The sequence below is a fragment of the Synchiropus splendidus genome, chromosome 1 (assembly GCF_027744825.2).
Source record: "Synchiropus splendidus isolate RoL2022-P1 chromosome 1, RoL_Sspl_1.0, whole genome shotgun sequence".
Classification (NCBI taxonomy): domain Eukaryota; kingdom Metazoa; phylum Chordata; class Actinopteri; order Syngnathiformes; family Callionymidae; genus Synchiropus; species Synchiropus splendidus.
This window is the reverse complement of record NC_071334.1, coordinates 60,377,125-60,398,657: the sequence shown is the minus strand read 5'-3', so window position 1 is coordinate 60,398,657 and position 21,533 is coordinate 60,377,125. Positions and strand designations below refer to the sequence as shown.

Below are 21,533 nucleotides of genomic sequence, written 5' to 3'. Positions count from 1 at the left end.
ATTTTCTCCGCTGTCCTCACCACCTCTGCAGAGACTCCCAGTCTGATGCATTGCAGCTCCCAGACCAGACGGAGATGCAGCTGGTCAGCAGGCTCTCAGGACAACATAAGCATTGAATATGGTCTGTTGGATGCTACAGCGCATTATTTTTTTATCTTTTTTTTTTTATCAATTTTTTCAGTAACAATATAAAATATCGCTATTTTTTTCCCCACATTTTGATGCTGGCGAGATGCAATATCTGTTACCAGGCAAACAAACGGTGAACCCAGCTCTTGCGTGTGCACACTACTGATTCGATCAGCTTTAAAAGCTGATTTCTCTTAAAGTCGCTCGTGGTTGGTCAAAAATTTGGCAAATGTGCAAAGGAGAGAGAGTCGTTGAAGTGCAGGTTTCAGACTACAATACACTATACACTAGTTAGGTGAGGAAATTAACTGCGTAGTCAGTGAAAGAAACCTGTTCCTTGTTAATTTTACCCTGATCCACACTGGTTCACTGTTCCATGACGAGGTGCCACAGAATACGGTGGCCTCAAGTGCACAAAATTAAGTCTCACAGCAGAGGGAATCATGAGCCTTATCAATCTGTTTGAGAAACGATAAATGTTTGTGAAAGTTGCTTGAAGTTCTTTGATATCCAGCGGGAGCAATGGTGTAATGTGACTTCAATGAATAGAGTTAGTTTACTTATTGTATATATATATAAACATTTTAGTCCCAAACAATATGTGAGGAAGAAGTTTCCCGAGTCTTCTAAGATCAGTGAAAGTTGAATGACAAAATACAATGGCAGCTTAACCATCAATTCCGTCAGTTAATGTGACTTGCTCACTTTTGAAGCAGCTTTTCCAAAAGTTCTCTACCAAATCAGTTTTAATAGATTTTTGTTTATGATGCTGATTGCTCACATGTTGTTCGCTATCAGAACAAATTCCCATCAGAATTCTGTGCTCCTGTGCACCGTTTGACAGACAGGTGGGAGAAGAAGCCTGTTGTGTTGGTTCTGTCTTCACAATCCCCTCCAATTTTATTTTCCTTTTTTGCTTATTATTTGTGTATTTATTGATTGATTAGTTGTTTTTTTTTTTAACATGTTTAGCTACCTCATATATTACCTGCTTCATAATTCGTTTTTTGTTTGCTACTCGTCTGGTATTGGTGACTGGAATTAGGTATTGGTATTAATTACTATTTGGGTGTGTCCTTATTTATTCTTTATGTTGTCATTTTTCCTATATAATTACTCACCTTCAGAGTTTTGAACCGTTTTCCACTGTATGCTGCACACAGTGGAATCAAGCTGCTGTGGACTGTTCTGTGTTCAAATCCCCCCAAAAGTTTAGTACTAGTTTTCCCTTCATTTGGTCACGTGGGGATTTTTTTTTTTTTAAACACCAATGTTTTTTTTTTTTCTCTCTCTATTCTCTTCCTCTGTGCGAGATATACTTACCTAGGCTTCTGGGGCTGCAGAGATGCAGTCATAAATATCCTGCTATACTGGTCATATGCATCTCATCTAGCTAATACCTCACAAGGTCTCAAAAGAAAAAGGAAAGCCCCTTGTTCAAGTAAACTCTTCAGACATAAAGATTAGATTGAAAAGGAAAATATTGTCATTTTTTTCTGAGATTAATAGCTTTTATTGTGTTCTGTTGGTGCCCTGAATGCCATAATTTTGATGCAGAGAAATGTAGAAATGTTTTGCACTTTTTTTTTAATACATCCTAGTGTGTTTTTCTGCTCCCTGCCCCACCTCTTGTTCAGTAGTCAGACAGAACGTTCCCGAATGTTCCCACTAACTTACGTGATACATCTTTGTCTTGCTACAGAGGAGGAATACAAACGTCTCAGTGAAGCACTAGCTGATGAAGGGACCTACAATGCAGTGGCTTTCAAATACAGTGCTGACTACTACGACCCCTCTCAGCCCACAGAGGAGGAGGAGGCGGCCAAGAGGGAAACTGGTAAGTCATGAATTGCTGAATGTTGACTAAATAATGTATTTTCCATTTTCATTACTTTCTACAATGCTACTGAATTTTGGAAAAGTACAGTTATACCTTAGAGACATCTTTTGGATATTTTCGACATTGGTTGTGCGAAGTCAAAAACCAAACAATATTTAAAAAAAAGATATGCAACGCACCTATCTCTGTGGTTTGGGACATGTTTAAATATGATCATTTCTTTTTTCCTGTCATTTTTTTTCCATAGTCGAAGCAGACCCTGAAGACAGCGAAGAACCATTTGTCGCGCCCCAAGGGTTAATGATTCCTCCTGATGTCGAACTGGTGAGTTATATCTCTTAATAATGAAGACTTTGACGACACACGTTGTCAGCTGTGTGGAAACAAAGACCTTTAATATATATACATATATATATATATAAATATATATATATATATATATATATATATATTTAAAAATCAAATGAGATCTTTGTTAACCATTCAACAGTCATATTGGTGCTTTGAATTGTCTCACGTTGTACACAACCTTGTCAAAATACTCCAAAGTTCACAAACACAAATTATTAATTTAATAATTATTCACAAACATGTCTGTCATTTGTCACAAAATAAAACTGTTTACTTCAAGTTTGACTTGAAGAATATTTTACCTACATGCAACTCCGTCTTATTTATCCCCGAAGCAAGAACATTTTGTTTTTCTGCTACTAACCTGAGGATGTAAAATAAATGTTGCCTTTTCTGTCTCCCTTGTAGCCAGCAACTGTCAAGACCCACAACATTATTGAACGAACAGCAAACTTTGTTTGTCAGCAAGGGGCGCAGTTTGAGATTGTGCTCAAAGCAAAACAGGCTGGAAACTCCCAGTTTGACTTTCTACGTTTTGACCATTACCTGAATCCATATTACAAACACATACTGCGGGCCATGAAGGAGGGACGCTACAACCTTGCTTCCAATAGTAAACAAGATGAACAAGGTGAGCCATTTACCCAAGATGGTCAATCTCCTCTTGCTCTGCAAATGCGTATAGAGAGCAGAAATACATCTTGTAACTGACAGAAACCTTCTCTGTTAAACTGGAGTATTTTGTTAAATATTTAAGGAGTTATGTGTATGTCCACAGATGAATCCTCAGAGGATTCAGATGATGATGGTGATGGTAGCTATCTGCATCCCAGTTTATTTGCCCCCAAGAAGAGCTCTCGATTAGAGGAACTGATGAAGGTAAATAACAGAAAAGATGCATGAGATCCCAATAAAACACTCGATGACCATGTTATTAGGTGCCTTACCATAGTGTTCTTTTGCAGCCTCTCCAAGTGATGGATCCAGACCATCCCCTGGCAGCACTTGTTCGTAAAGCCAAACAAGAACAAAATGGCACGGCCACAGTGGAAACCAAACCAGATGAAGTGGATCAAACAACACATATCGCTCAAACACCACAGTATACAACTGAAGGTAAATGCTTTTTCAAGATAGTTTGAATATTCTGATTGGTATGGGTGGGATTATTTTGGTTCTTATAAAATACAGTGTGTGACCCTTGACCGGATGTTGTTGTCTTGTGAGTAAGTATTTGCTGGTAAATCCCTGGTATATTTACATTTTTAGCAAGCCTTGGGCTGATTGGTAGTATGATTATTTGGTTATTTGTGCTCCATCAGTTATGCGGGAAGCAACTTGATTTATTTCAATGCTGCTCTAAATGCTGGCCTCATTTGAAGCTAGACTTTGTGCCCAGTATTGGTCTCTAATTTGAACCAAGTTAGATCATCAGGTGGAAAGACAATTATGTGGCCAGATTGATGAGCCTGCATCATCCAGTGTACAGCCATTTTAAGTGTAGAACCTAATCTGTTTGGTGGACTTTTACCAACTGCTTGGAATTGTTTTCCCTTCACAAGCTAGGTCAATTTAAATTGCTAATGCATGAAACTCCTGCTTGCCACAGAGCGGCCTAGTCGTTAGCACCCTCGCCTTGCAGCAAGAAGGATTGCTGGGTCGGACTGGTGGCCTTTCTGCATGGAGTTTGCATGTGTGCTAGGTGAATTGGGCACTCTAAAATTGCCCCTAGGTGTGCATGAATATTGTGTGTGGCCTGTGATTGACTGGCAATGGGTGTGTTCTGCCTCTCGCCCAATGGCCACTGAGATAGGCTCCAGAACTCCCCGCAACCTTGGACAGGACTAAGCAGTCGTGAACTGACAGTTTATCTATGCATAAAACTCCTGCTTGGTCATATTCATTTTACTCATTGGCTTTCACTGGAGACACCCTTCATTCTTTGGGCCTTATCTTGTATGCACCCACAAAATAAAGATGGCTGTAATTACATTATTATGACCCATTTTTGTGGAACAGTATTCCTGAACACCTAGGGCCTTGGAGATGTGGGTATTGTGACAAAACCAACTTTGTGTTCAAATATTTGGAGCTTTGAGATAAAGTTCATTAAATTATGCCGGGCTGTGTTTTTAGCTTGAGCTATACTCTGTTATCGATGCTATTAATTTCGCTTTCTCAACTGTTGTCTCTGAATTCCTCCCATGTGCGCTGTCCTCAACCACTTACTGTATAGTAATACGACCTATACTTCTTTCACAATTACTGTGGATATTTGAGGATGCCTTGCTCATGGTCACACAGAATGAAAACATACCCATATTTTCCCCCATGTTATAGACGTCATAATCATGTTTGTAATAGGAATTGCTGCCACATACATTTTACAAACTGTTTGGCTTTGTTTTTTTTTGATGAAGCTTTTGCAATACAAGATTAGTGGAGAATTAAGGATGAGAAATAGTTAACATACTATTCCAATAATGCTACTCTAATAACTTCGCTTGACTAAAATCATTTTTCATTTAAAAGTAGCTCTTAGACAGGAAAAATCAAATTATTCTGCATTTTTGTGCTGTAAGACGTCTGTTTTGTTAAGAACAATCATTTTGATTATTCAGCCTTGCCCCTACAAAAATATTTTGTTTGATCTTGGTTAGGGATACAGTGAACATTCAGTGGCGGAATATATTCTGCTGAATTTGTGAAAAAAGGCAACATTTGGCTTCGGGGCGAAGAGTCACCTAAGCTGAATAGCGGCGTGTAACTCAATCAAACACTGTGCAGAGCATCCTGAACGATCATGTGATAGAATGTGTTTTTTTTAAATACAAAAATGCAGTGCATAGGTTGAATGAGTTCTGCAAGACTTGTGACGAAATTCTGGCTACCCACTCCACCATTCTCAAATCTGGCAATGCAATATTCCACTTCAGCGATGAACAGCAGCAACTCCTCCGGCTCAGTGCCCGATCAGCTGGTGACCAAACGGGAGCTGTTAAATTTAGGTTTTTAAATTATTATTATGGTCTGAAACACAAAAAAATGTGAAAAGTATACAATCATCTAAACATTGTTTCTTTCCCAAACATTTATGCAAATATTTTTTTTACTATTTATGCCACATAAAAAAATCTTAATCACATTAGATATTCAGTATTTGGTATTATTCGTTATTCGGCCAAGCATTTAAAAATTGATTTGGCTTCTGCCTCAAATTTAAAATCGGTGCCTCCCCAGCCTTGCTGCACTAAACAGAGCACTGAGGTTAATGCCGAACTCACTCCTAAAGCTGGATTCCGGCCGACCCTCCGCAGCACTAATCCTTGCTCCTCCATGCTGCCCTTCATTGTGGTTATTACAGCACAAAGAATGACCACTTCAAACATCACTTTTGTTCTTTGAATGCTTTTCTAAAAGTCATCTGAGCTACATACTGTAGGGCTCAGTCTTTATTCGGCTCTTGTTTTTCCTGCCATGACAGAGCAATATCCGCACTGTGACCGATTACGAATGTGCTGTTTTCTTTTTTCGATTTTCCATTACCAGTGGCAGGAGCTTTTCAGACCTGCTGTTCTTCAGAGAAACAATAGCTGGATTTCTTTCTCCTGATATTTATAAAAAGATATGTAATAGTTAAAACCAAATCTTCATCTTCTGAATACTCACATCACACCTTTTTTCGTCATTTTCTTTCCCAGTCTTGCAACTAAGTTGTACTCTGGTGACCTGGCCAGATTTGTGATGATGCATATTTCATGTGGGTCAATGAACCATGTTAACAAGTCATTGTTTCTCTTCTGTTTGATAGTGACTGCACCAGCTGTGTATTATGGCTACTACATGCTTCCTGACGGGACTTTCTGCTTGGCTCCTCCTCCACCTGGAGTTGATGCAACCGCCTACTACAGCAACATGCCCCCTGATGCTGTGGCCCCTCCTGCGTCATCTGGTGATTTTTCTCACATTGGATCTGTTTCCTCATTGAGTGGAACTTTGGCCATTGAACCTCCTTCATTAGTTTCTCAGGTCAACGCTTATGCTGCCCCTGAAGCTGTACCAGAAATCAGGTATGGAAACACTGATGTTTTGATAGGACTGTTGTGTTTTACCTAGACAACAAATTCAAACACCATCCGAAAGCAAAGATTCTGGGCTTTTGTTCACCTGACTATCCTCGTGCACATTTGCACCAGGATTACTTATAACCCCTGCACTGTCTGTGTGGTTAAATAATAACTATAATAATAATTTAAATACTTTTTGTAAATGAGTAATAATGTATGACGTGGAGCAGCATTGAGATGGCGGAGTGGGACGACAAGTGTTGCTGCTGTGAGTAATAAGTGTGTATGCCCTCTGATAATGGAGAGATTTGGTGCTGCTGTGCGTTGGGTCGCTGCTTCAAAAGAGCTAGGTGATATGTTTGCATATTCGTTATTATGATAATGACTTGTACAAAGCACAAAAAAATGAAAAATTTGGCTGTGCTTCTAAGTTTTTAGATGTATCAAATCATTAGCTAGAGTGCCCTTAATCGATTTGAGCAGCCGCATACTATAAAATGTGTAGAATTTTTGAGCTATTTTGTCTATGACAAAGTCCCTGTTTTGAAAGGGAGCCTTGAATGTAGACACTATGTTAAAGGTTGAAGAAATTCAATTGAAGAAATTCAATATCTTCAAAAAGTTATTTTTCTTTCTTTCACCCTTTCTTTTTTGTCTCTCTTTCTCCCTCTCTCTGTCTCTCTCTCTATCTCTCTTTGTCTTTTTTTTTCAGTCCTTATAGCAATTTAAAACCTGACGCTTCAGTACCAGCCATCATTCCCCCGCCTCCAGACATTCAGCCTGTCATTGATAAGTTGGCTGAGTATGTTGCGAGGAATGGTGTTAAGTTTGAGGCCAGTGTTCGTGCCAAGAAGGATCCTCGGTAAGTCTTTGTTGTACTCAACATGCCCTTTAAGTTTATGCTTAAATTATGCTGAACATTTCAGTCATTTTCATCTCATCTGCTTCTTTTGTATCTGAATAATTCTCTCGGTCTACTGTAGGTTTGACTTCTTGCAACCCTGGAACCAGTACAATTCATATTATGAGTATAAGAAGAATTACTTCATGCAGAAAGAAGGAAAAGACTTGCCAGAGGTACCGTTACATTCAAATGACTTGATTTTTATATATACAGTATTTTTTTTTATTTCACATTATGTTTCATGTCACAAATGTACCTTATGCTTCCTGGATGTTTACTGATCATTTGCAAACTTTTTTTCTCGAGAAAGGTTGATGTAGCTCATCTGTTATGGTTTCCCATTTTACGGTAACCACAAGGTTACTGCTTGACTAAGAAGGTTAGTGGAGAGTCAACCAAACCTAACCCAATGATCTTAACACATCGTTCCAATGCGGTTTGTTTGACAGTCTACGTTTTACTCTCAAATGTAAGTATAGCTAAATATTCTGCTTCGGCGTTGAGGTAGTTTTAGCCTACACAAGTAGAAACAAATACATTTTGCGCTACCAGAATTATTATTTGTCTATTCCAGTGCATCTGAGAAAGTATTAGTTCTGTGTCCTTTTCCTCCTCCTTTGTTTTTTTTTTGGTTGACATCCAAACATTTAGTATGTTTAAGGGCAGCAGAAATGTTCTTTGTGTACAATTGTGTGAAGAAAAACAGTGAGTGGGAAAACTGAGTTCATATCTTCCCAAAATAATGACTATTACAATACTTTTGTATATTTTTGGTGCATATTAACTTATTTAACTTATAGCAGCCTCATTACTCATTATTCATGTGTTTACATCATGACTGTCCTTCGTATGGAAAATACAGTTAATGTTGAAGACCATCAACAAGAAACATATTTACTACGCATTTACTCCTCAATTTTCCACCAGGGGCTTTTGCACGATGGTAAATCTGTCTGCCCCAATGTATATTGCCATTGTTCAGTCTCATGCACCAATTTCACTTATAGTTTTACATATCTAGCTATGAAACACACAATGGATGGTTTATTTTTATTCTTTAACTGTAGAGTAAAAGGAACTTGCATTTTCTGTTTTGTGTTTCAGAAAATGACCTCGAATGTCTTGACAAACAAGACAAGACAAACAAACAAAACAAGATTTTTTTAAAGTTTTCAGACTACATTTAGTGTTTATCACTGGAATTAGCAGCTGCACAACTCATGTAAAAAAACTAAACATATATATATATATATATATATATATATATATATATAGCCGTCTCGCTCGTACAAAGATGTTCTTCTCTTTCATGAAGTTATCATTTGAATTGAGGTTCAGATGTAACCTTTCATTTGATATCAATCTAATGTTCTCTTTTCAGCACTGTTGTTACTCAGTCCCTGTAGTTCAGTGACATGTGTAATCTGTTCTCTTCCTGCATTCAGAAATATGCCCCAGTTCTCTAAATAGTCAAGTTTTAATCTTCACGAAACACCAAAATATTCGCTGATTGTGTCAGAAATGCCAAGTCAAAAAATAGGAATGCATTTGGCCAATTAAATATAAATAATTCATTGATGGGAGGCTTACTTCGCCAAAGATGTTAGGGGGAAAAAAAGCAAGAAATCAGTCGTAGGCTCAGCAGCACAGCAGCTTGTTTTGAGGTAGAGCACCGTGATCTAATTCTTTCGGCTGTCAGCTTACCCCCGATGAAGTCAATAAACGTTCTAAGTCAAGTCTCCTAAATTTTCTCTTGGGCATCACTGTGCGATTTGAATGAACATTCATCCACTTCTTAAAAATATGATGTCTAGCAGACTTTCTGGCTTCTTTTGAATGGTTGTCAACATTGAATTATACCTCTTATTGTAGCATGTTGGTCTAAGCTTAGATCCAAGAGGGCACAATACGTGTTTTCAGTAAAAGACAATTTCCCTCTTTAGATGTCCCAGTCGATTCAGTTCCAAAGGCCTATAGAGCTATTTAAGTGAAGACTATAATATTGCCTGTCAGAGAAAATTTCACTTATAGACGTTGTTCGAACTCTCCTTGGTGATAGGAGTAGTCCTAGAACTACACCCGTCGCTACTAAATGGGAATGTTTTATTTAATGTGCGATTTAGGGTTTTATTGATTATGCCAAATTTTGGTACGAATGATGTAGTTCTCTTGTGCATAAATGCCTGCCCATTAATAAGTTCAGTAGGAATAAATTAAATAAGAAGTTTTGTTGAACAAAATCATTGCTAAGCACTCAAATTGAAATTCTGTCTTAACCCAAGGGAACCAGCCTATTAGTGTATTTGTCACATAGGTTTCCAACTTATCCCAGGACCTATTAGTTCCAAAAGGGATTTTGTCAACGCCCCTCATGGGTGTTAAGATGCCCTGTTGAATGATGTGCTGCCCCTGTGGCTGAGAATACTATTCTAAATGGCATGACCGCTTGAGAAAAGGGTTGGTTGCTATGGTAGTTTTCTGTCAGCATTCTATTGGTGTTATTTGCAGAAACAACAAAACACTCCAAACTCTCTAACAAAAATCCATAAACAAAAGAACAATATAAATGACGAGTCACAAGTGGGATATGCTCAAAGCTCGGCGTGGAACAAGGCAAGAAACCCTTTAACCTCCTTTTAAAGTCTAAAATTTGCTTCTGCAGGATTACGTTAATGTATTTTTCAGCTGCTATAGTCGGATTTTTAAACATGAATTGCAGTTCTGCACTCAAATGCTTTTACGGAGTAGAGTGCATTCTAAATACGCTGCACTCTGCAGCTGTCTTCCACTATTCTCTTCAAACGTGATAGAAATGTACCTTGTGGCACATACTTCATTGTCACTCTTGGCTAAGCCTGTCAGTGGCTAAAAGCATGGGGTCCAAAGGTATTACTGTAGAGAATGGTTGGTTAGCTCAGTGCGGAGGTAGCGTCTCAGGCTTTGTGAAGATATTTGATTATTGAATATGAGAAGTCCAAGAGCATGAAATGGAATGTTTGGCTGTGTTCACAGCAAAATGATCATATTGGGACATCTTTGCGATGTCTTTTCTTTCTTTCGACTGCTCATTTGAACGTGCAACCATGGGGCCTTAAAAATGCAGAGAAACAAATGCGTTGTTGTAATGCATTCAGAGCATTGGCTCTCAGCATTTCTGTTTGAGTTTAAGAATGAAATTTGAATTTCTCTCAGTCAGGCTATGCTACAAAGATGATCCATTGATCCATAGCTGCATCAAGTCTGCATGTAACTGCTTGCTGAATGGCATCAGACCGGATGGTCTGTGCTTGCTTCTGCTTGGTCTGATCATTGTTGAGGTCAGCCCTTAAGATGTTGGTTAGATTGTTGGTTCTCACATGCAGAATTACTCGAGGGGTTTTCTTGGTTTAAGGAAATTACATTTCACTTCACTGTACAATGACCTCTTCTCCAAATTTGTGTTTGTATTCCAGAACAACAAAAACCATAATGTATCTTCCTGACATGAAGTGAATATAGTAAATGCCAGTCATTCACCATGATAGAAATATCTCAGAGATTTGTTTAACTGTTGCAAAAACTCCAGGAAACCAGGTATGCTAGGTTCAGCACCAAACGTTTCATTGGAATCAGCTGAGTAACACCGTTGCATATTTATATTCTGAAACCTGCAACAGTGGTCCACTTGCATGTCTTATTCCCAAAAGAGACAGGTTGACCTGAATGACTCAGAAGTGAAGAAAGAGGTTCCAGAACTACCTGTTGTTATGGAGGAGATGGTGCTGAATAATTCTTTGAAGCAGCAGGATCTTGAACTTTGCCATTGTCCCGGCAGATCTTTAGCTTTCAGGAATGCCGATCAAGTTTATTTACTTAAACCAGAATTTCACATCGGCTCTAATTGCCCAATTTATTATCTAAATCCTTTGTGTAGCAATCCACATAGAAATAGCTTTGTCGCTGTATCGCCAAATGCTGCTGTTTCATTTCATTTTCAAAACCTTTCGGACCATTTTTTGTTCGTGGGATGCGACTGACACTAGTGGGCTCAATAAATGTGATTCTCATTTCATGAGATTAATGTTGTTGTGTATGGTCAAGGACACGGCTGTCAAACTCTGCAATTTTAAAAACCGTCTCAATTACTGGCTAAACAAAAGAAATCTTTACTGAAATATTTATGTAATGTCTCTCCTTTAGCTCTAGAATACATTTCAATGGAAAATAATCTAAGTGCTACATTGAGCTATCATACCATCTGGGTTTGATAAATTCACAGATCTGGGCATTTATGACGTCATAATGATTGGCCGATCAAATAACAAATATTTGCTGTGTCTATTATTTTTTTTAAGGTGCCATTAATATTCACACGTTATTACAAACATTTTCCATAATGATGTGAAAATGAATTAACAACGCAGGGAGTTTTCCATGCACATGTGCGGTGTTGTCCTCCCCAAGGTAAAACAAGACTCTTTGCGTCACTGCACAAAATCTGCCAAGAGGCTGACGAATGAAGGCAAAACGGACCGAACCGCTGACAAAACCAATTCTAATGGACTTTATTGTTTTGGATGAGCCACCGAGTTCTGTTGTTGAAGACTGGAGCTTTCAGCAGCGAACAGTGTACATGGACCCCAGATACTCTGAACATGTAGTCAATGAAAAGAGAGGTGGTCTCACAGGTTAAAAGGCAACATTCTGGTATTTAACTACTGGTGAGTCAAGTTTACGTCGTGGGTTTGATCTGTTCATTGAAAAAGGAATTAAAAGTTATTATCATTATATTAAACACTTTGCCTTTTGTAATGTTGATTTGACATGTATTTTAATTTAAAAGTTTCTATGTTTTCTGTACAGTGGTGGTCAGTATAATTATTTAGTAGGTTTGTGTTATTAGTAATAAAAAAAAGAAAAAACAATATGCAACAATCAGTCGCGGCCTGTTGGGACTTAAGCGCTGTTGAGACTGACCATAACTCGCACCCTCACATGGCATGCTCTCCTTTATGGATCCATCTTTAATCGATGATTGTCATAGTCTAGTGTAATGCCTAATCCTCCTAAAAACAGGCAGTGAAGGGTAAAAGTTAGACAGTGTGATGATTGTTGGCCACGATCATGACATGTGCTGGTGTATTTTATATTAGTATTAAATAAAATTTAAGACAACCATATGGGCTTCAGGCTCTCACGCTGCCTTTTAGTCTCTTAGTGAGCTGCATTTGGTTCCATGGCCTTGACTGTAATGCGTGGTCTTTGGCTTTTAGTGTATTGCTTTGTTTTCACAACCAACTCTTGCAAGCACTTGAATTGTCCATTGTAAGTCACCCCACCCGTCATCATAATCGTGCATTTTGAAACAATCCAATGTGTTTTGCTCCTCATGTTACATCACAAACGTTTTATTATCATTTTTATTGTGCCCTTGTTTCTATCTAGACTGGCTCTGTTGCTCTGGGTCAACTTCAGGCCAGTGAATCTGCGCAAGACGCTGGAATGTCTAAAGGTACGCCAAGTGAAACATGCACAAACACATTTTTGCAATTTTTAATTTTTTTATTTTTATAATGCATAAAGGCTTGTAGAAAAGTAATCACATTCTTTGGAGTTTGTGCTCTTGCCAGATTTTGGTGCTCTTATTCCATACTCCTGTATTTATGTAATCATTATCAGACTATAGGATGATATCTGAAAGTAACTCTTTAGATTTTGAGAATTTACTGTTTTGTGGATATTCATCCATGCTGTCCATCATTATCGGATATGTCATACGACGAAATATAGGCACAACACTGAAAATAATTACATGTATATCTATAATAAAATGAAAGCATTTTGCATGTCCTACACCCTATGATTGAGTTTTCCACATGTTACATACTGTACAAGGTTGGATCCTTTAGATCCTAATTAAGTTATTGGGCTTGATCAACTCTGACCTCTCAGGTGAGCTGCCTCATATTTTCATGTAAAAACATACATTTGATATTTACGATCCACATCTTCACAATTGCAGGCTCTTTTGCTCCCATTTGTTTCGCCATCAAGACAAAAGACAATGACCTGCTGCAGTTGGAGAAGAATAGAGTCCGCCTAGACGATGACTCGGACGAGGACAAGGTCTGAATACACTTTGTTTTTAGAGTATGTGCTCATGGTTGAATTACATATTGATTACAGACTCACACTTGGCTTTAGAATCGTTGAGCTATTACGCAACTGCATACAGTATGTTTGATATCATCAATGAAGGATAACTCCCTGTATGTGATGTGAAGCAGTGGCTACTTTTATGCAGTCCATTTTAGTTCATCTATCCCCCTCAAGTTGCTGAGCACAGGGGTGGATATTGTCTGTGTTCACATAGAGACTGTATGACAGGCTTTGAAGGGACATTCACACAATGTGCTACAGGATCCAAGACTGCGAGACATATGTGGCAGTTGTATGTTTATTGCTGCAGATGCAACGGCATACTCCTTGGTGCAAAACAAGGGCTTCAAAATGCATGCTTTTTGGGCTCAGCCCTGTTAACACGCATAAATCTGACTTGTACTGATCACTGCCAATGGCTATGTTCTGGCTATGTGGGCTACCAGGAGTGATTCGTTATTATTTTAGCTATTACTTTTGATGTGCTGACTAAATGCACTCTGTAGATGGATGCATTTCATTTATTGAATTATCTGAAACAAATAACAGATTTTTGTTATATGCATCTGTCTTTTTATCTGCTGTGGTTCTATAACTGAAAATGAACAGTTTACTCAGCATAGATTAAATAAGAGATTAATTACATTCCAAAAATAATTCATAAATCACACAATTTCAGCAGTTTCTAGAAGGAGTGATCGGTGAAGCGATCGAAAAGGAGCTGCCTGTAGTCATCTCACCCGAAGAGAAGAAGACGACGCTTACTCTAGAGGAATTGGAAGCTAAACAAGGTACAATTATACTTTTTGTTTTCATTGTTTTGTGTTATTATAAAACTGTATGATGAAATGGTTGTTGGGGTAACAGTTATCCAAACAATGTTTGTTTGCAGTGTCCCGGCCATAATATATACAATCTATTATGTCTATTTATTAACTAGTTTAACATTATAAACTTAACAGTTACGAATTTTAGCCGTTTACTCAATTGGATCTAAGTATATTAGATTTCAGTGATGACTGTATAAATACAGAATTTCTGACATCTCATTTCCAGCAGCCATTCGTCTCTCAGCTGTCTCTTCCGTTGTGAGGCCCTTGGATTGAAAATGCAGTATTTTCCAATTTTGTTTTGGATTTGTGCCTGAAGTGCACTGCTTTGATACCATCTGTTGGCATGCCTGATCAGACTTGGTTCCCTCAGTTAATTTCACTATTTTCTACGAAGGAAATGAAATGTCTAAAATTCTCTTCCCATCGTGTCATCACTGTTCGGTTGATTCTATCCATACTCCATACTTCTCAAACAAGGCACATGGCCAATTTCTATGGATTTTTTGTCCCTAATCTCACTATTTTCTCCAATCTTCATCAAGTGTAGATTTGTGCCTCAGTTACCGTTATCGGACATTACAGTTAACTTCCATTCTTTAAAACATTTTTTTAACAGATTTGTTAATTTTTTCCCTACTTCCTTCACACTGCACTAAATTGGTGCGCATTTCTACCCTTAGGGCAAAAACATTTTCTTATATTGCCCACTTTTCTGTGGTTCATGAAAAGTAGAAGTAATTCATAGGTCATTATTCAGTCATTTTGTAATGTCATCCAGCCAACAAGTTGTTGTATGACGACACTCAGTTGATAGCTGTGAACACATTTCAGACTGGTGCTGGTGAGCATGAACGACATTTAAATGAAAAGGATTTGTTGCCTTTGTTACAGTTTGCGTTGGTAAGTCTGCATTCTTGCTGAAATGATATTTTGTGTCATTGTTTACCGTACTGTGATGGGATTTACCAGCATGTGGCTGCATCCAGAGGCACATGATTACAAATCTCCGTCAGTCAGTTACTTGAGAAAATATCCTGCAGACAAAGCAACGCTTGATTCAACTGCTGTGGGTTTTGTCTGTAACAACATCGATCGCTCATAATAGCTCTTCCTTCAAAATACATTCATGATGTTTCAAATTAAGTAAAAAATGGCTCCCAGTTCCTCAGAGTAATGCCCTCATTTAATGCTGTCACATAGCCAGAGCAGAGGAGCTGGAGAGTGTATCTGGCTTGCAAAATCTAATGCATGTCTGACTGAATTGGCTTCGCTTTGTGGTGAAATGGCTGTCGCTCAGCAGGTCTAACTTGATCAGATAGCAGAGGGAGAAGGCAAATCTGTGTAGATGGACTGGAACAGGGCCACAGGCACTAAATGAGGTTTCTGGTGATAACTGCTGGATTTGTTGTAAGAATCGCATTTTCCGGTGGATAGAAAGGTTTCATGCCCTGGAATAAGTAAATCAATACGCTAAAGTGAACAAGGTATTCGCCAGAGGAGCATTTACATCATCAAACATTGATTATTGAGATGCGCCCTAATAGAAGAAGCGTTTCACCGCCAACCTGTGGTTTGGAGAGACTGACAAGAAGACACCGTGCTCTGATGGACAGAGGTCTGGAGAAGTTAGAGACAAAGTTAGGATAGTCAGCGTCATGGTTTGCCACACAAAAAGGAGAAACAGGGGACATGTTAAATGAAGGATTTTACAAATGTACAGTCCTCATAAAAGCGGAAGACAACGAAAGAGATGAAGTGACGCGCAGCGGGAATGACCCAGATTGGGAAATATAGGCCAAAAGATGACGGGAAGACGTTGAGCTTTTTTTCACTGAACATAAAGTACTTAGCATTATTTGCTGTCAAAAAGAACAAAGTTAGTGAAATGTCATTTTCACACATTCTGTGTATGTGCTGTTTTAAATATGTCTCAACATGTCAACCCTGTCGTCATTTTGAATTGGAATTATTTTGTTTAACATCACTCAAAACAGAGAAGCAACTTGATTAATAAACAAACTTCTTTTTGTTGTTTTCTCTCTCCTCCCAAAGCCAAGCAGAAATTGGAGGACCGTCTTGCAGCTGCAGCACGTGAGAAGCTGGCTCAGGCATCCAAGGAGTCCAAAGAGAAACAGTTGCAGGCGGAGCGGAAGCGAAAGGCCGCGCTCTTCCTGCAGACCCTTCAGTGCCCACTCGCAGCGGAACCAGAGGTCAAAAGAGCAGAGCTAGACTTTACAACGCGGCTTGAGGTGGGTAGATAAATAAGCGGTCCAATGGTTTTGTCATGTTACTCATCAGCCTCTGTAATCATTCAAATTGATAAATGATTAATATTGTTATATACAGATATTTTTTTCATGAGAGTGAGTCTGTCTAAAAGTTGAACCAAAAAACTTTTGAACTTCTTTTGAACGGCATTTTGAACTTCTAATTTGGGCATCAATCTCAGGCTGTACATTTGGTGGCAGATTTGAAGCTTCATTCTTGACACATTATCTCAATGACCAAAGAGTTCAAGGCTCCTTATTCCCATCCCTTCTAAGTGTTTTCTTTGTTGCCACAATTTTATCTGAACCTTTTATCTTTGGCTCAAAAAAGCGGAACTCTTTCTAGTGTAAATGTGACCCACAGTTCTTTTTTGATATGCAGATTTATTGTCTTCTTGATGGATGATGCTTGTGAGACCCTCATGGGTAGCCAACTGTTGTGTGAGAAATTGGCCTGCTGCCTTTTGACCAGATGGCATTTGGCTGGCGTGTGTCACTATTGCTCCATTTCTGTCGCTCAAGTACAGATGAGCTGTGTGTTTTCTTTTTTACTCCAGCATTCAGAGCGCTCATCCTCTCAAGCATGTTCCTATTGTTTTATGGCAACGGATCAAACAGCACTTGAAGTAGGAGTTGAAGTTTGGAGGCATGGTTTTCATTACATGCTTGTCCCTTATTGTTTTATATTCCTATGAATTGAACACACAACAGCATCCAACTTAGCTCTCTTTAATGTGTGTGCCTAATGCATATTATTGATTGCACTGTAGGAGTTTTTATCTGATCTGTCGTTTATTTTTGCACACATCACTCCGTCAATCTTTATCCCACCTCACTACTTTTGTTTCACCACGCCGAACGATGTGCTTTGGATGAATAGTCCTGATGTGAGGCCAAGTTTTGTTTGTTCCCCCCGCCACAGAAGCACACCCTCAGTGTAATAAAAAGAACAAGGAACATTCTTTTTTAATTTAAATAAGTTAACCAATAATTGTTAACTTGCATGGTTTAGCCTTTTATTCGGCTAATAAACATCTTGAATAGTCCTTGGTCCTTATTGCTGTGCACTCTATTTTAACAAAACCTATAAACCTCTTTCTACTCTCAAAAACACATTCTCAGACTTGTATTGCAACATTGAGGTGTGTAGAACACAATTTGTATTCTTTCTGTTGTGTGTTTTTCCAGGTGTCAGCCAATCTATTCAACACAATGCACAATACGTGCACTATGCACAACCTCTGCCTAGAAAAGTTACTCATGCCTAGAAGCATGAGTAACTTGGAAAAACAGAGACAACACATCCCTCGGCCAAGCAGTGTCTTTTGCATGACTTTATGAAAACACGGCATGGAAAATCGATCAATTGAACAACTCCCATGATTCAAAAACTGTTCATAACAAACAATTAGAACTTTTGCCACGCGTGTGAAAGCACTGTTGTGATCAGTGACGTTTGAATCCCTTCCGATCTTACCCTCAACTATGTCAAATGACCAGTAAAAACACATTTGCCACCCACATCAGGCGAAAGTTGATATTTTTTAACACTTAAATACAGTGGTGAGCACACTCACCATTAATAAACTAATGGCTCTATTTACTGTGTATAATTTTGGTGTTGTGTGGTGGGAACTTACAGTGATCATTCAGGCTCAAAGATGATGCCAATCGATACAATAATCATAAACGACTGACTGAAATGCTGCTAATATACTCATGAATAAATTCTTTATTTGCAGGAATGAATGTTCTATTATGTAACTTTTTTTAATCAAGGGTTTGACTGAAGGAAGACATTTCTAAATGCTCTCCCCATAATACTACAGAACACCACTAGAGTCATTTTTAAGATTTCCCTCTCTAGCCAACTGTGATACTTTCTTTGAAATCCATTACCTGCTCTTTGTGTTATTCTGTAGCGACAAACACAAATCAACCAGTGCTGGTGAATACATCATTCACTCCTTGGCTGGGTTCATAATAAAAATAATGTCAACTACGCTCAACTATACTTCATTGTGGACAAACAAGCTCATAGTTTTCACTAGTCACCAAAGTGACCTCTGGTTTTCTGACGTTCAAATATGTCCAGGATTACCCCTCAGTTTGGGCATATGTTTGGAATATTTATCTTGTTGTCACTGAGCTGGCTTTCTTAACAGAGCAAGAATATTGTATCGTCATATGGCTTATACAATTAAAGCAGCAGGATTTGGAACCTAAATTGTTCAATGAATTTGAGTGAGTCTTGCTTCAATCCTCATTCCATGAAACTATGGGTTGACTTGTTTGTGTCAATGTTTCTGCACAATAATCACATTTTGAAACGCTTCCACTCCAGTGACCACATGTGTAAAGCAGTTTTAACCCCACTAATAAAATCCAACCTTGAAGGATTGAGGGTTGTGTTTAATCCTCCGATGGACCCGACCCATCTCTTCAGTGACGCCAGTAGCAATCTGATATAATGCAAACAGACAGAGTCACATTTCGGTAATTAGAGGCACTTTGCGGCTGGCGGTTATAACTCAGTGCAAAACAGTTTGACTGCACTGTGTTCCGTGGCATGTTCTGCGGTCCATTCAAAGTGCCTCCTCACAGAAGCGTCTCTTTAGAGGCAGTAAAAACACTTTGACTTTGTCTCAACCCAACGTCAGCTTTTACTGTCTTCCGCTTTTATTTATGATGGCTATTGAATTTTTAGAAGTGCATGCACCCTTGCTATGGAGAAAGGTCATATTTTATTTAAATATGTGTCAAATCTAAAATGGAGGTTATCACAGTGTCCTGTGCTTTTATTCAAATGTCTGCATTGATATCTAGCAGAAGTCACATAGTGAGTATAGCATTTAAAGCTACGACTTTGTCTTGTGAGCAATTCTATGTTAGCTCTGATGTCTAAGATGTACATTTGAAAGCATGTAAAAAATCATGCTCTGGTAGTGACCATAGATATGTGGTAAGCAAAGGCAAGTTTGTGATTCAAACTTCTACATCTGTTTTGTTTTTGTTCAAATTGAATGAGACACCCAAATTCTTTGTCATGCTCTTATAGATTTCAGCTGTTTCTCTTTTTTCTGCTAACTGCTATGTAAGCAACTGCAATGACTTTCGTACATGTATGCAGAGAACTGGCTCCAAGTTTGTTGTTGCAGAAGCTTATTGAGAGTTGGAACATTATTTCCAAGTGTAGGCTATCCTCATAGCTTTTCCTCATCATAATTCTAGTATTGTACAATATATAGTTCATATTGATTTTAATGTGAGGTTATTTCCTCTCAACATGCATGCCTTAGAAGCTGGTGGTAGCTTTTGGTGGAGCCTCAGAAGTGCCATTTTCACATAGCCGAGAACTAATATTTCTTTCGCAATGTCTGTTGAGGGATTCCAGACCACTTCATTGTGTCTTTTGTTTTTGTGTTTCTTAGATGCAGGAAGCCCTGTCCATTCTGTCTGACCTGCCGTCGTCCTCTATACCAGCCCCTGGACTCTCAGGTACCCATCGTGGCAGGGAAGTCCCATCCTCGTCCTCTCACAACAGCTCCAGTGGAACTGACCATGGCAGAGACCGAAATAGGAATCGAGAGAGAGATCGAGAGAAAGACAGAGAACGGGACAAAGGAAGGGATAAGGACAAAAAGAGGAAAAAGCACAAGAGGAGGTCCCGTTCAAGATCGAGATCGAGATCAAGGTCAAGGAGTAGGCATGCTGCTGCCAGCTCTTACCGGAGAGCACGAAGGTCCAGGTGAGACAACGACACAATGCTTTACACAGCACCACTCATTAAACTGTGAAGTCCTCATTCAAAAGCTTGAATGCTTCCATTAACGAACTCATGAATCACAAAAGGCTGTTTCTGGTTCATCCCCTTGTATTTCATTTGATTCCTCACAAATAGTCCGATGAGTAAAGTAGTGGTGCAGAACACTTCACACTTAGACAGGGGTGTTGGTGAACATCAATTGAGTTATAAGGGAGTAGAAATAGCACTACTTCAGTGAGGAAACCTGTTGCTCTGCATTCCTGGAATTTGTCTCCAACATCAACGCACAATGCGTTTGATTTTTAATATATATGTTTGTAGCCTCACTGGAAAAAATGGTGACTGCTTGGAGATCATCAGCTATTTCCGTTGTTTCCACGTGATCATTTTTTGGAGGAATGTAGTCACAGAATGGTGTCTTTGCTGGAATAATTGCCTAAACTACACTGCAAATTTAGACATTTCGCTATCGTACACGTAATATGTACTACTTGGCATACCATTTACTGAATTAAAAAAATCATTTAAAATAGTTTTTTAAGAATATATAATTGTTGTTGAACGAAATATCCCAGTACATTTTGTGTGACGCTGAACGGTCTAAAATAATTGAGTTGACGTGACATCTTCGTGCATACCGGAGCTACATGTAGCAGCAGTGGCGGTCTGTGGATTTGCGAGGCGACGTGGAGAAGTGGCCGGGGCAAAAACAGCGCATTTGAACGCTTAAATATCCATAAAACCCCTGTAATTTCATTGCCCTGATGTGACGAGGCTCAATTTTCTTGGAGCTACTTTGCCTGAATATATGCACTTGTAGTAATAAACAACTGTGATTGTGCATCATGTGAAGTCACCGTAGCTCATTGTTGAGAGTGATGGCACCTGACATACTGTTGTGTCTTTGTTGTTTGATCAAATGGTTGCGCTGGATTGATATAATGGTGTAAGCTGGCAGTTGAAGGACACTTGCTTGCGTGATCCCCACTATGACTAAACTGCATCGAGGTAAACGGCGTGTGGCCGGGCATGTCATGTTTACTGTACATCCATCGTCTGGTGGATAGTGATTGACATGATGGTTATCCCTGTTTCAATTCAAATAAGTGATTGAAGGATTTGGATTTAGGAAAGCATGAATAGTACCTTTTTAATTAGTTTTTACACATTACTTAAGCAAGATTAACAGGAAAATGTAACACAAATACATCATTTTCCAATGGATAATGTTTATACAT

General features: G+C 38.7%; 1 protein-coding gene across 2 annotated transcripts in view; it reads left to right on the top strand.

Moving 5' to 3' along the window:
• sfswap (splicing factor SWAP) overlaps positions 1–21,533 on the top strand; it is a 33,792-nt gene that overhangs the window by 2,347 nt on the left and 9,912 nt on the right. The window contains exons 3-16 of one of the 2 annotated variants that reach the window (XM_053878250.1): positions 1,832–1,966; positions 2,217–2,293; positions 2,729–2,951; positions 3,099–3,199; positions 3,286–3,436; positions 6,132–6,272; positions 6,342–6,390; positions 7,100–7,249; positions 7,371–7,464; positions 12,716–12,782; positions 13,293–13,396; positions 14,112–14,220; positions 16,315–16,511; positions 19,961–20,277. In XM_053878250.1, coding sequence (XP_053734225.1) covers positions 1,832–1,966; positions 2,217–2,293; positions 2,729–2,951; positions 3,099–3,199; positions 3,286–3,436; positions 6,132–6,272; positions 6,342–6,390; positions 7,100–7,249; positions 7,371–7,464; positions 12,716–12,782; positions 13,293–13,396; positions 14,112–14,220; positions 16,315–16,511; positions 19,961–20,277 — 1,915 coding nt within the window. Of the gene's footprint in view, positions 1–1,831; positions 1,967–2,216; positions 2,294–2,728; positions 2,952–3,098; positions 3,200–3,285; positions 3,437–6,131; positions 6,273–6,341; positions 6,391–7,099; positions 7,250–7,370; positions 7,465–12,715; positions 12,783–13,292; positions 13,397–14,108; positions 14,221–16,314; positions 16,512–19,960; positions 20,278–21,533 lie in introns of both variants that reach the window. The other variant, XM_053878242.1, reaches the window with a different exon arrangement.